Genomic DNA, 11,621 nt, shown 5'->3' on the forward strand with positions numbered 1-11,621 from the left:
CTCTTGTACAGTTCTACCGTAGTACATAATCCATTATATTTTCACAAGCGAACAATGACAAAGAATGCCGCCGGAAACTTCATCGATAAAAAGCCTCCACAAAAAGAAGGATGTACATTGCTGGTGAATATTTGGAGGGCATTTGGCCTTTTTATTTTATTTTATATTTTGTGAGAGGCTAGTGCTCACGAATTTTTCATCGTCATAGCTAGTATGTTATATTTTTATTGAGATTTTTACAAATGATAATTCATCGACAATTGTTTCTTATTAACTTTTTTTTTTTTGGTTGAAACTTGAAAGACCATTAATTTGTCTATAAAATGTATCAATTTTCTATTATTCTTATGGGTTGAGGAATACGACACATGGCTTAAAAAAAAAAAAAAAAAAAAAAGTAAAAAATTGAGTTTTGGGATTGAATTACAAGAGAAGCTTTCAGGGCCAAGAAAAAAAAAATTATAAGAGAGGCGACTAATTCATAAACCCTTTTTCCCCCCGTTGTTCGGTTGTTCGGTTCTTCAGTTTGATCATCTGGGCAGTCTTTCACAGGCTGCTTCCCACTTCCCCAATTCGCACTAAACCCAATCTTTAACATTTTCATCCCAAGCCGACCTAAAGGTATTTTCTTTTCGCTTTCTACCTCTTATTTCCAATTGATTGTAATGACTGGGTTTGTTGTTTCGGTGTTGGTAGAATTATCAGGAATTTTTTGATCAAAGTATCAAAATTTGGGTAAAGTTGCAATCTTTTATTGTCTTGTTTGAAGTAATGAAAACGATTTTTGATTAGGGGTTATATTTTGGATAAAAAGATTGATTCTTCAGAGTAGAGAGAGTTAAAAGATTGCAGGGAAATCGGGTTATATGAATGATGCAACAGTTTAGAAGTATTGGGATTGCAGTGGAGTCAGTTTATGACAACTCACGTGATGCGCGCGGAAGCATTGGCGCCACTTTGTTATAGTACTACTAGATCCGCCCCACACTTTGAAAACCGGTCACGTCTGCGCGCGCCAAATGAAAATCCTATTCCCGCTAAAAGGCACCAAAATCCCTACACCCTTTTTCAATTTCCACTGAAATCTCCGTCTCCCTCTATCTATATAGCCTCACACCCCTTGCCCTTGGCGCTCTCAGGTTTAAGCAAGCCTCTGATTCCCGTCACATCTTCGCTTCTTCTCAAAACCTCCCCCCATTTGCCGTCGCCCGATTCACAATGCCTTCCATCGCCGACCGCAGCGTCGAACTCGAATCCAACGCCGTCGGATCCGCCGGAGTTTCTACTCCTCCGAAACGGAGGCTGAGATCCAATTCGTCGCCGATGAAGCTGAGTCCGATGAAATGCAAGCGCGTCGGAATTTCTTCCGTCGCGAAATTACGCAGCGTTGAGGTCGAATCGGAGAGGAGCGTGGAGGAGGTAGTCGGATCCGGCGGTGATTTGACTCCTCAGAAGCGGAAATTGAGGTCCGATTCGTCGTCGCCGATGAAGCCGAGACCGGTCTCGTCGCCGATGAAGTGCAAATCGGCTGGCCGGAACCTCAGTGCTTGCACCAGCACTCCTGCAAATGTGAGATTTGGATTGTATAGTAAGAACTGAATCCGAGAAACGATTGGGCAAATCAAGAGTACTTAAGTGTGTTTGTTTTTTCAGGGAATTGAGAAGTATTTCAGTCAGAAAAAGCCTCAAGCCTTTTGCAAACCACCGGTTGTTGTTAAGCCGAATTGGAATCCCAAAGGCAAGCCTTGTTGAAACAAACTGGGATTAAATTTTGGGAGAAAATGTGTTTGTTTTGTTTCTAAATTAGCAAATTGTGTTGAACTTGTAGATAAGGAGCAGATGAGGATAGTGAAGGAGGCATTGCACTTGTCTACTGTCCCCTCTACTGTTGCGTGCCGCGATGTGGAGCAGAATAGGGTTCTGGAGTTCTGCAAGTCATGCATAGAGCAAGAGAAGGCCGGGAGTTTATATGTATGCGGCTGTCCTGGGACCGGAAAGTCCTTGTCCATGGGGAAAGTGAAACAGCTTTTGGTGAATTGGGCAGGAGAGGTGAGATTATTGCCTTCTAAAGTTTATGTTTTCACTTTGTATAGATGTCAGAACTTCAAAACATCTAGGCTATAATTGATTTATTTTCAAGCCCTAAAATGTGATTGTGTTTATCTCGTTGCAATATCATATTTCACGTCTACAAATGGCTTCATTGCTTCAAGTATGAAGTGTTTGACACTGAATTGTTTTAACTACCAGGGTGGATTTCAGGAACCGGATGTGTTGGAATTGAACTGTACATCGCTAACAAAAACTTCTGATATTTTTGCTAAGGTACTCAAATTTTTGAAGCAAATACTATTGTTGATTAATGTATCAGATGTCCTTATCCAATTTTGCCTGGCAGATACTTGGTAAATACCAACCTCAGAAGAAAGCTAATGGCACTACCTCCCTGCAACTTCTTCAGAAATTATATTCTCAAAAGCCTCAGTCAGATGGGACTAAGATGATGTAAGCAAATTATCTGCAACCTATACTGTATTGCATTTCCGGATGAACTCATAATGCTTCTTTCCTCGTCTTAACAATTTCGATGTGACCAAGAGAGTGAATCTAAGCGGTTTCTGTTTCAGGTTGATAATAGCTGATGAGTTGGATTACTTAATCACTAAAGACCGGGCAGTGCTCCATGACCTTTTCATGCTCACAACATACCCATTCTCAAGATGTATACTTTTAGGTACTAACTGTAGTCAATAACACAATCTATTTTAAAATGTATGCCACGTTTGTATGTTAAGTGCTCATAATATATTCGCATTGCAGGAGTAGCAAATGCTATCGACTTAGCTGATCGTTTTGTTCCAAAACTTCAGTCATTAAATTGTGAGTTCATTACCTACTTTTGTATTTCCTAATGTTTCTGCTTACAAGTTTAGCAATCTATAATCTTTTTGTAGTACTTACTGGTGCTTGAACTCGTATGTTCTTCTAGGTAAGCCTATGGTTATAACTTTTCGGGCATACTCTAAGGATCAGATTCTCAAGATTCTCCAAGAGAGGCTTGTGGTAAGTTTGTGCTCCTTTTGACTTTCTACTATACATGTAGAGTTCATTTACTTGTTCAACTCATTAATGTATGTAAATCTTGAAATAGTTTTCATCGGGAACCTTGACTAAGAATGTTTGTTTTTCCCCTTGGGAGGAAGATTTGGATAAGAGTGGATTTAATAATCCTGCTAAAGAAAAAATTAGTTTAATGTAATCAGAGTGTTGTTTTTGTCATACTTGTAAGTATGAGTAGAAGCTAATTATTGTTGTAGCCAACTCGTCGTTCTTAGTAATAATTGGGTCTTTTATTCTGTTTCAACAGGCACTACCTTACACTGTTTTTCAACCACATGCATTGGAACTTTGTGCCAGAGTAAGTTTACCATGATTTATAATATTTCAAAGATTTTTTTTCGGATTTTGAGGCCATTGCTCTTTTTATCAAAATCATCTTTATATGATGTAGTACTAATTGTATGAAATTGGCAGAAAGTTGCTGCTGCATCTGGAGATATGAGGAAAGCTCTCTGTATTTCCAGGTTAGTGAAAGCTCAGGCATTCAAAAGCATCTTACTGAACATCATTTATTTAACTTCTGAAACATCTTACAAAAGCATTAAAAGAAAATATTGGAATATATAGCTTACCCTTAATAAGAAAGTAGAAAAATGTAGAACAAGAATGGTTGATACAACTCCAGTGTGAAGGCAATTTAGGATGGTTGTAACCTAGCTTTGATTAGTCCCTCAAAAATCCCGGTCCTCCAAGTTGAACTGGCCCACTTCTATCCCAGTTACTGAAAAGTGTATCAATAAGACTAGGGTAACATTTTTGATATCGTTGACCAAACAAAAAACATACTGATATCTTTGAGCTTTCTGTTGGGCATGAGCCTAACCTAAACTTCTTTTTTCCAGGAGTGCAATTGAGATGCTGGAAGCAGAGTTGAGAGAATCTACTGACAAGTTAAACTCATCAACAGCAGAGAATCCATTCTCTGAGCAACAGACAGCTCCAGCTCTTGCTCTGGTGAAAAAACAGGAGATTGATATTGTAAGTAGTTACCATTGACACCATGCGTACCCATTGTAGACTTTTATGTCCTTTTCATCAAGAGGAGTTTTGGTCCCTTTTGTTAGATGGACTATCCTTTTTCTTTTCTATTTTCCTCTTTAATAACTTCCCATGAGTTTTATGATTAGTTTTCAAATTTCAGACCTATAATTGTTTCACTTTAACTCCACGGTATTATTAGTACTAAGAGACTCAAAGTGGCAGAAGTCTGATAATGCATACATCCATGATCCATGTCATTGTTCACATTATATTTTTGTTTACGAGTTTTACCACTGGTTGCAGGTGAGAATTGATCACATGGCCATTGCTTTGTCAAAGACATTCAAGTCACCAGTAGTGGATACCATACAATGTCTTCCTCAACATCAACAGGTAACCCTCATGCAAGTATTGTATTCAGTTGTACTAGTGCATAGGAGGAGTATTTGAACTACTCTTTATTAATTTCACTACTTTCAAGCCATCAATTGAACATATTGACAAGCTATAAATTTTTGGTCATTGCTTTAGCTCAGTCCGCAAGGTGCCGTTAAATTAATTGCTAGCTAATATTCCTTAGCTCTATGTCTCTAAGTTTAGTTGTGTAAATTTTAGTCCTTGTACTTGTGTTTAACAAGTGTTGGTATATTTCCTCATCTGCTTGACCACAGATTATAATGTGCTCTGCTGCAAAGCATTTCCGTGGTGTGAAGAAAGATACAACTATAGGAGAGGTGTGTTTTCTGGCTAATATTTGACCATAAAGATAATGGAAGCATGTGCAAACTTTGTTACTGATCTCTTAAACTTGTCATTGTATGCAGTTAAATAAATCTTACTTTGACATCTGCAAAGCAACACTAATTCCCCCAGTTGGAAGTTTTGAATTTTCAAGTATGTGCAAAGTGCTAAATGACCAGGTAAGAAAATACATTTTGTTAATATAACTCCTCTTAATAGTACATACCAACTTGGAAAATGGGAAACTAGTCAGTTACTGAAGCATCATCAATTTGCAGGGCCTCCTCAAACTCAGTGGCCAATCCAGGGATATAAAATCCAAGAGAGTGACATTGAATGTAGATGAAGGGGACATCACATTTGCATTGCAGGTGAGGACACATATCTCAGCCTCTGAGATGGTCTGCATTTCATTTATGTTGTATTCTTGATTCTCAATGTTTGCTTCTTGACATTAACCTTTTTCTTTTTTCTTTTTTTGAACAGGGAATTCGGTTTTTTCGGACTTGTCTTGAGTAATTATGTTCAGCTTAGAGCTCAATACCCCCAATTTTGACATCAAGCCTTTAGAAAAGATGACAGAAGAATAACAAAGAAAAATGTAGTATAGGTCATACACAGGAGATTAATCTTTGTGATTGCTTGTACTAGCTGTTGTAGTACATTCTTTACATTGAAAACCTGATTATTTGTTGTACACTTGTACCAAATGAAGCATATGAATTATTGATTAATAAAGATAGATATTGCAGCATGATTTTGTGTAACATTTTGTGTAATCTGATTATTTGCTAGTTGGTGCTTGTTTGAATACATGTATTTTGTAGAGATTTTTTGATATTATTTCGGGACATACTCTAGATGTTTATTGTGATAAGGGGTTTAGGCTCAATGTTTTCCTTTTGTATTCGGCAGTTTCATTAATTAAGGTTTGAGGTTTGAAATTTTTCAGTCTGATGTGTCTTTTCGAATTAAGGCAACATATTGCTGTACTCCCTGTTAAAAACTGTTTCAGCAAAAGAAAGAAAGAAAGAAAGGAAAAAAAACCTTAACCATTATCATATGCTTAATTCTTCCTGCAGGTCTCAAAACCTGGTTCTGTCAAAGTTGAGAAGCTCATGAACATTGAGCGTTATTCCCATGTCATGCACATAAGTTCTACTGTAAGTAATCTTCCTTTGCTACACACATAATAATCATGAGTGGCCTTTAGCCTATTTAAGAATCCACGTACTTGTATACAGTAGTTTTGCTCAATTTATTCTTGTGGAGTGGATGTCAAGAATGTACTCTGTATTTTCATCAGTTTGATGTCACCACTGAACTCAGCAATGAAATGAATTAACTCCACTGAACTCACCAGACAAAGAAACAACAAGTTAAACTGAAAATACTGGACCGAACGACAATGTATTAGTTTATAGTCAATAATTCTTCTGACAGTGAGTATATGAGTATACAACTGCTTAAAGTTGTTTATGTGATGGTGAAACTGAAACCAAAAGACCTTAATTTTTAAGCTTCTTTGCAATTCCAGCCACGTATTTACCCTGGTAAAAGGCTTGTTGTAGTTCCAGCTCTGTTGGTTGACGAGATCCATCTGCTGCAAATGTTCCAGCACCATAAGAAGAGCCACCCTTCACCTCGTTCATTTCATACATTCCCTTTCCAAATGTGTACCCAAGAGGGACAAATATCATGCCATGATGTGCCAACTGTGTTACTGCTGTTAATCTGCAGATGTAGAACATGGAATGAAAATGAATGAACTTCACGAAATCAGATTGTATTATAGAAGTGAAAATAAAAATTCTTCTCTTTTTGGGGTACAAAACCCCAAACAGAGGCCAAAGGGAAAGGGGGAAGTTCGAATTCTGGCCTTAAGTGTTGTCTAGGGCTCCGTATTATTGGAGCTACAAGTCACCATAAGTGAAGTGAAAATTTAGAACATATTGTCCTTGTGGAAGAAAGTAGACACAACACTATAAGGTCTTCCCTAAGTTTTATCTCATATTCGTTGATGAAGTTTATGCACGAACAGTAAATGGAGTCAATGACACAAACAAGTATCCAAGACTAATCAAGTGAACTGGTTTATAAATGGTTGGTTTTTAAGGAGAAGTGGAAACTCACGCAGTAAGCTCCTGGCCTCCCCCATGAAATCCAGTACTCCAGAAGATTCCAGCAGGTTTGCCAGCAAGTGCTTGTGTTTCCCATATTTCATGACTGGCGTCAAAGAAGGCCTTGCATTGAGCCGACATCACACCAAAACGCGATGGAAATCCAAAGAGAAAACCATCCGCTTCCACAAGTTGTTCTGGCCTTATCTCTGGCACATCATTTGCCTTAGGAGGGGCCTTCATCTTTTGCAATATTACATCAGAAAGTGTCTCAGGCACCTGCTCCATTCTAATCAAGTCAAAACAAAGCTCCATTCAGAATATTAAAGGGCCACTACCGTAGTAGAATTCAGCTATCTTGATAGTTGTGATGAGTAATAAAGATGATTGTGATCATTCAATATCAAAGATGACTGCAATCAAAATCAATGAGATCAATTACCTGCCAAAGTGTTCCTTCAACACCTTCCACTGCATTAACTCCTCGCTGTACTTCTCGTGCCATAGTCTCCACATGTCCATGTAAAGAGTAGTACCTGCAAGAAGTAGTTTCAAGATCCAAAGTCTGTTCAGGGAGAAGTTTTTAAGGAAACAAATAGGAATGGTCCAAGTTCATTAAATGATGCATGTATGCAAGAAAAAAAGGGAGATATAGAAATACTTACACTATGTATATCTTGGTGGTAGCCATACAGATAGACTACTGGTAGGAATTTGATCCTGATTCCTGACTTCCAACTATTTATGCAAGTACAATTGCTTCCCTGACAAATGCAACCCACATAACGAATGAGAGATGATAGTTGACGTGCAAATAAATATTTGTTGATTCACATCACTTACGCTCATTAGTACAAGCTACAGTACATAGACGAAAAGCAAAGAAGAATGGTGAAGAATTTTGGTGAAAGTGTGCCAACGATATGGATCTATTCAAAACCAAATGATAATCCTTAATTGATACAATAGGGAACATCACGGCATAATTTTGCCGATAAAGGTCTAATGAGGATTACTACATAGAGAAGGCTCTCGATCACTTCAAGAGAGGAGAAAATTCACAGACAGCAAACGTGTTTGATGAATATCTCCCATAAATGGTATGATTTTGAATTCAAGAATATCCCAGTCTCTGATATGTTTTATAAAAGCAGACATTCATCTCATGACTCCTCATTACAAGAAGTACTTGGAAACAAAAAGGCAGTCAAGGCAGAGTGCATAAGTTATGGAAGTAGAAGAAATTAAAACAATGAAAATACAGAAACAGAACCTTATCCTTCTATGATCCAATTTCCAAGTTATTGCAAGTTTGCAACTAACTATGAGATTCAATTATGCAATGACATAACCTACAATTAGTCAATATCAAGATCAAAACTCAAGTCTACAAGACCTAAACATATCAAAAGCTCATAAACAATGGAAAATCATTTTTTTTTCCCTCTTCCACATATTAGCACAAACCCAGATCATCAAACAGTCAGACAGTGCAAAACAACTGCTATATGATCAATTTGAGGACAAGAAAAGGAGCTAAGAGTATGTTGGTGGTACCTTGAAAATGCAGAGTCAGGGTATGGAGGTAGGTGAAGAAGATGATAAAGATGATGATCCAGTTTTAGTTTCGAGCCAACTCAGCCAAGTGTTTACGAAGCGGAAACAATAAAGTAACGTGTTAGCTAACTATATTATTATCACTATGACATGGCATAGTCTTATCGTGATTTTGTTTCTTCTGCTTCATCATTGTCTTCTCTTGTACAGATCTACCGCAGTACATAATCCATTATATTTTCACAAGCGAACAATGACAAAGAATGCCGCCGGAAACTTCAACGATAAAAAGCCTCCACAAAAATAAGGATTTGTGGGAGGCTAGTGCTCACGAATTTTTCCTCGTCATAGTATGTTACATTTTTATTGAGATTTTTACAAATGATAATTCATCGACAATTGTTTCTTATTAATTTTTTTTTTTTTGGGTTGAAAGACCATTAATTTGTCTATAAAATGTATCATTTTTCTTATGGGTTGAGGAATATGACACATGGCTTAAAAAAAAAAGAAGTAAAAAAATTGAGTTTTGGGATGAATTACAAGAGAAGCTTTCAGGGCCAAGAAAAAAAAAAAAAAAATTATAAGAGAAGCCTCCCCGTAATCCCTTTTCCCCCCGTGTTGTTCGGTTCTTCAGTTTGATCATCTGGGCAGTCTTTCATAGGCTGCTTCCCACTTCCCCAATTCGCAACAAACCCAATCTTTAACATTTTCATCCCAAGCCGGCCCAAAGGTATTTTCTTTTCTCTTTCTACCTCTTATTTCCAATTGATTGTAATGACTGGGTTTGTTGTTTCGGTGTGGTAGAATTATCAGGAATCTTTGATCAAAGTATCAAAATTTGGGTAAAGTTGCAATCTTTTATTGTCTTGTTTTAAGTAATGAAAACGATTTTTGATTAGGGGTTATATTTTGGATAAAAAGATTGATTCTTTAGAGTAGAGAGAGTTCAAAGATTGCAGGGAAATCGGGTTATATGAATGATGCAACAGTTTAGAATTATTGGGATTGCAGTGGGGTTAGTTTATGGAGAAAGTTCATACTAGGATTATAAGATAATGTGATATGTGTGAATGGGTTTAGATGTAATATGAAACTTATACTTGTATGTGGCTAGGTTTTGAGTTAAGAAATTTTATGGTTGATCGCTTAAATTGTGAATGTTATGCTTCAATTTTTTTTGGAGTGGACAATTTGAACTGAGGGAACAAAGTATTTGGAGTGCCAAACTGACTTGTTGTAAGTTTGAAACTTTGCTGCGGAGCATTATTTGATTGTGGGATTGATTTTTTGTTTTATTGGTTAATTGAAATCTGATCTGTTATACAGGTTAATAGAAATACTTGTTTCTTAATTGTGAAATTTGATTCCTGTGTGAATAAAGCCAGGAATGGCAGAAGTTGGAGAAAGCTCTGGTGCAAAGCCCTCTGGTGAAATCTGGGCCAAGCTTGTTCCTTCCGACTCGAGATTTCCGGATGTTGAGATCAGAGATCTTGTTCTGACTCAAGATACCCCTCAGAGTCAAGATATTGGTTCAGATGAGAGTTTAGTTTGCTCTCCTATTGACAAATGCGAGTGGTGCAGAATTACGAGGAACCCCGATCAGTCTTCTGCCACTATACAAAATAAGAGTTCAAATGCAATACTTGTTGATGGAGCTGCGATCCAATCTGAAGAGAGTACTGTTATCAGATCTGGAAGTGAAATTATTACAGGTCTTGAGAGAGAAGGGTGTTTAAGCTACAGATTCAATGTGTTGCTTGGTCCTGAAACTTGTCAGAAGATGCTGAAGATTAGTGTGGATGCTGAGCATGCAAAGTGCTGCATTTGTTTAAATATATGGCATGATGCTGTTACCATTGCTCCTTGCTTCCATAACTTCTGCAATGGGTGCTTCTCAGAGTGGTTAAGGAGATCACAGGAGAAGCGTTCAAGTGTACTCTGTCCCCAATGTCGAGCAGTTGTGCAATTTGTTGGAAGAAACCACTTCCTGCATAACATTGCCGATGAAATACTGAATGCGGATTCTTCACTGAGACGCTCCAACGAAGACACTGCAGTTTTAGATTCCTATGCAACAGTACGATCAAATCTGGTAATAAAGTCGGGAAAAGGGCTGCTTGGGAAAAGGGTTCGTTCAGCAGTGCAAGATGAAGCTGATAGTGTAGAGCTTCCCTGCCCTCAATGCAGTAATCAATTTGGTGGGTTTCTCTGCAACCGAAGCACTACCCATCTGCAATGTCAAGCATGTGGAGGAATGATGCCTTCACGAACCAATACAAGTGTACCTCAACACTGTATAGGGTGTGATAGGTCATTTTGCGGTGCATATTGGCATGCTCAAGGTGTTGCACAAAGTGCTTCTCACCACATATGCAGTCGCGATACTTTCAAACCAATCTCAGAACGCACCATCTCTAGAATTCCTACTTCAGCACATGAAAACAATCGCCATGAACAAGAAATCACTATGAGGTGTATTGCACAAATGGGAAGAACATTGCAGGATGTTATTGCAGAATGGATGGTAATGTTCAATAACAGAACAATTGATCGAACTAACAGGATGCCACTGAAGCATGCCGAGCTGATAACTTCTGGGACATATACATGCAGCGATTGTTATGAGAAACTGATCTCATTCCTCTTGTACTGGTTTCGGGTTTCAGTTTCTGCATCCCATCTTCCCCCTGATGCATCAAAAAGGGAAAATTGCTGGTATGGATATTCATGTCGAACACAGCACCATAATGAAGACCATGCTCGTAAAAGGAATCATGTATGCCGGCCGACTAGGGGTGCTAATGTGTAGATTTTTATTTTTAGCTGTTGCTATTTTCACCTATTTTGACATGGTGGGTTTTTGCTATTCTGGTTCTAGGAGATTTTCTGATATCGTTGTAGATGCCGGCCAGACTATGTTTGGACTGTTTTATTCTAAGTTGAAGTATTTAGGTTGTATTTGGAAATCAGTGATTTTATAAATGTAAGCCTACACCATGCGTACCATGTCTTGCTCTGTATCGTACTGATCTTGAAAAGACAGGTATTGCAAGGAAGAGGAAAGAGTGAAAGAAACTAATCTTCTTTTATTAGGGTCTA

At 37.9% G+C, this 11,621-nt stretch overlaps 3 protein-coding genes across 10 annotated transcripts; 2 read left to right on the forward strand and 1 right to left on the reverse strand.

The window, feature by feature from the left end:
• The first annotated feature begins 412 nt into the window (after nt 1-412).
• LOC112165587 (E3 ubiquitin-protein ligase CHFR) lies at nt 413-11,609 on the forward strand. 6 transcript variants are annotated; one of them, XM_024302151.2, is made up of 2 exons: nt 413-621; nt 9,849-11,609. In XM_024302151.2, exon 2 carries the CDS (start codon nt 9,910-9,912, stop codon nt 11,329-11,331), a length of 1,422 nt encoding a protein of 473 aa, XP_024157919.1. In that variant the 5' UTR covers nt 413-621; nt 9,849-9,909; the 3' UTR covers nt 11,332-11,609. The 6 variants fall into 6 exon arrangements, with proteins under 6 accessions (XP_024157919.1, XP_024157922.1, XP_024157920.1 ...); XM_024302154.2 differs by having other exon boundaries at nt 9,904-11,609; XM_024302152.2 differs by having other exon boundaries at nt 9,908-11,609.
• Nucleotides 642-5,609, forward strand: LOC112165584 (cell division control protein 6 homolog B). 2 transcript variants are annotated; one of them, XM_040506546.1, is made up of 18 exons: nt 642-865; nt 916-1,044; nt 1,140-1,569; nt 1,654-1,738; nt 1,829-2,049; nt 2,251-2,325; nt 2,399-2,505; nt 2,628-2,734; nt 2,821-2,880; nt 2,990-3,063; nt 3,368-3,418; nt 3,535-3,584; nt 3,963-4,098; nt 4,405-4,494; nt 4,773-4,835; nt 4,926-5,021; nt 5,121-5,213; nt 5,329-5,609. In XM_040506546.1, the coding sequence occupies exons 2-18, from the start codon at nt 917-919 to the stop codon at nt 5,359-5,361; spliced, it is 1,899 nt and encodes a 632-aa protein (XP_040362480.1). In that variant the 5' UTR covers nt 642-865; nt 916; the 3' UTR covers nt 5,362-5,609. The 2 variants fall into 2 exon arrangements, with proteins under 2 accessions (XP_040362480.1, XP_040362481.1); XM_040506547.1 differs by having other exon boundaries at nt 2,263-2,325.
• LOC112165592 (probable NAD(P)H dehydrogenase (quinone) FQR1-like 3) lies at nt 6,168-8,673 on the reverse strand. 2 transcript variants are annotated; one of them, XM_024302163.2, is made up of 5 exons: nt 8,520-8,673; nt 7,628-7,726; nt 7,405-7,498; nt 6,976-7,241; nt 6,168-6,576 (listed from the first exon to the last, which is right to left on the reverse strand). In XM_024302163.2, exons 2-5 carry the CDS (start codon nt 7,651-7,653, stop codon nt 6,351-6,353), a joined length of 612 nt encoding a protein of 203 aa, XP_024157931.1. In that variant the 5' UTR covers nt 7,654-7,726; nt 8,520-8,673; the 3' UTR covers nt 6,168-6,350. The 2 variants fall into 2 exon arrangements, with proteins under 2 accessions (XP_024157931.1, XP_024157932.1); XM_024302164.2 differs by having other exon boundaries at nt 6,976-7,251; nt 8,520-8,577.
• Nucleotides 11,610-11,621: the final 12 nt, after the last annotated feature.

Source organism: Rosa chinensis, chromosome 5, assembly GCF_002994745.2.
Source record: "Rosa chinensis cultivar Old Blush chromosome 5, RchiOBHm-V2, whole genome shotgun sequence".
Classification (NCBI taxonomy): domain Eukaryota; kingdom Viridiplantae; phylum Streptophyta; class Magnoliopsida; order Rosales; family Rosaceae; genus Rosa; species Rosa chinensis.

Bases quoted from the DNA above. Each gene is read 5' to 3' on its own strand.
- LOC112165584 (XM_040506546.1), top strand. From the start codon at position 917: ATGACAACTCACGTGATGCGCGCGGAAGCATTGGCGCCACTTTGTTAT. The intron at 2,506-2,627 runs GTAAGCAAATTA...TTTCTGTTTCAG, and splicing joins TCAGATGGGACTAAGATGAT to GTTGATAATAGCTGATGAGT. The intron at 5,022-5,120 runs GTAAGAAAATAC...ATCAATTTGCAG, and splicing joins GCAAAGTGCTAAATGACCAG to GGCCTCCTCAAACTCAGTGG.
- LOC112165592 (XM_024302163.2), bottom strand. From the start codon at position 7,653: ATGGCTACCACCAAGATATACATAGT. The intron at 7,499-7,627 runs GTAAGTATTTCT...TACTTCTTGCAG, and splicing joins ACCACCAAGATATACATAGT to GTACTACTCTTTACATGGAC. The intron at 7,242-7,404 runs GTAATTGATCTC...AGAATGGAGCAG, and splicing joins TTGAAGGAACACTTTGGCAG to GTGCCTGAGACACTTTCTGA.
- LOC112165587 (XM_024302151.2), top strand. From the start codon at position 9,910: ATGGCAGAAGTTGGAGAAAGCTCTGGTGCAAAGCCCTCTGGTGAAATC.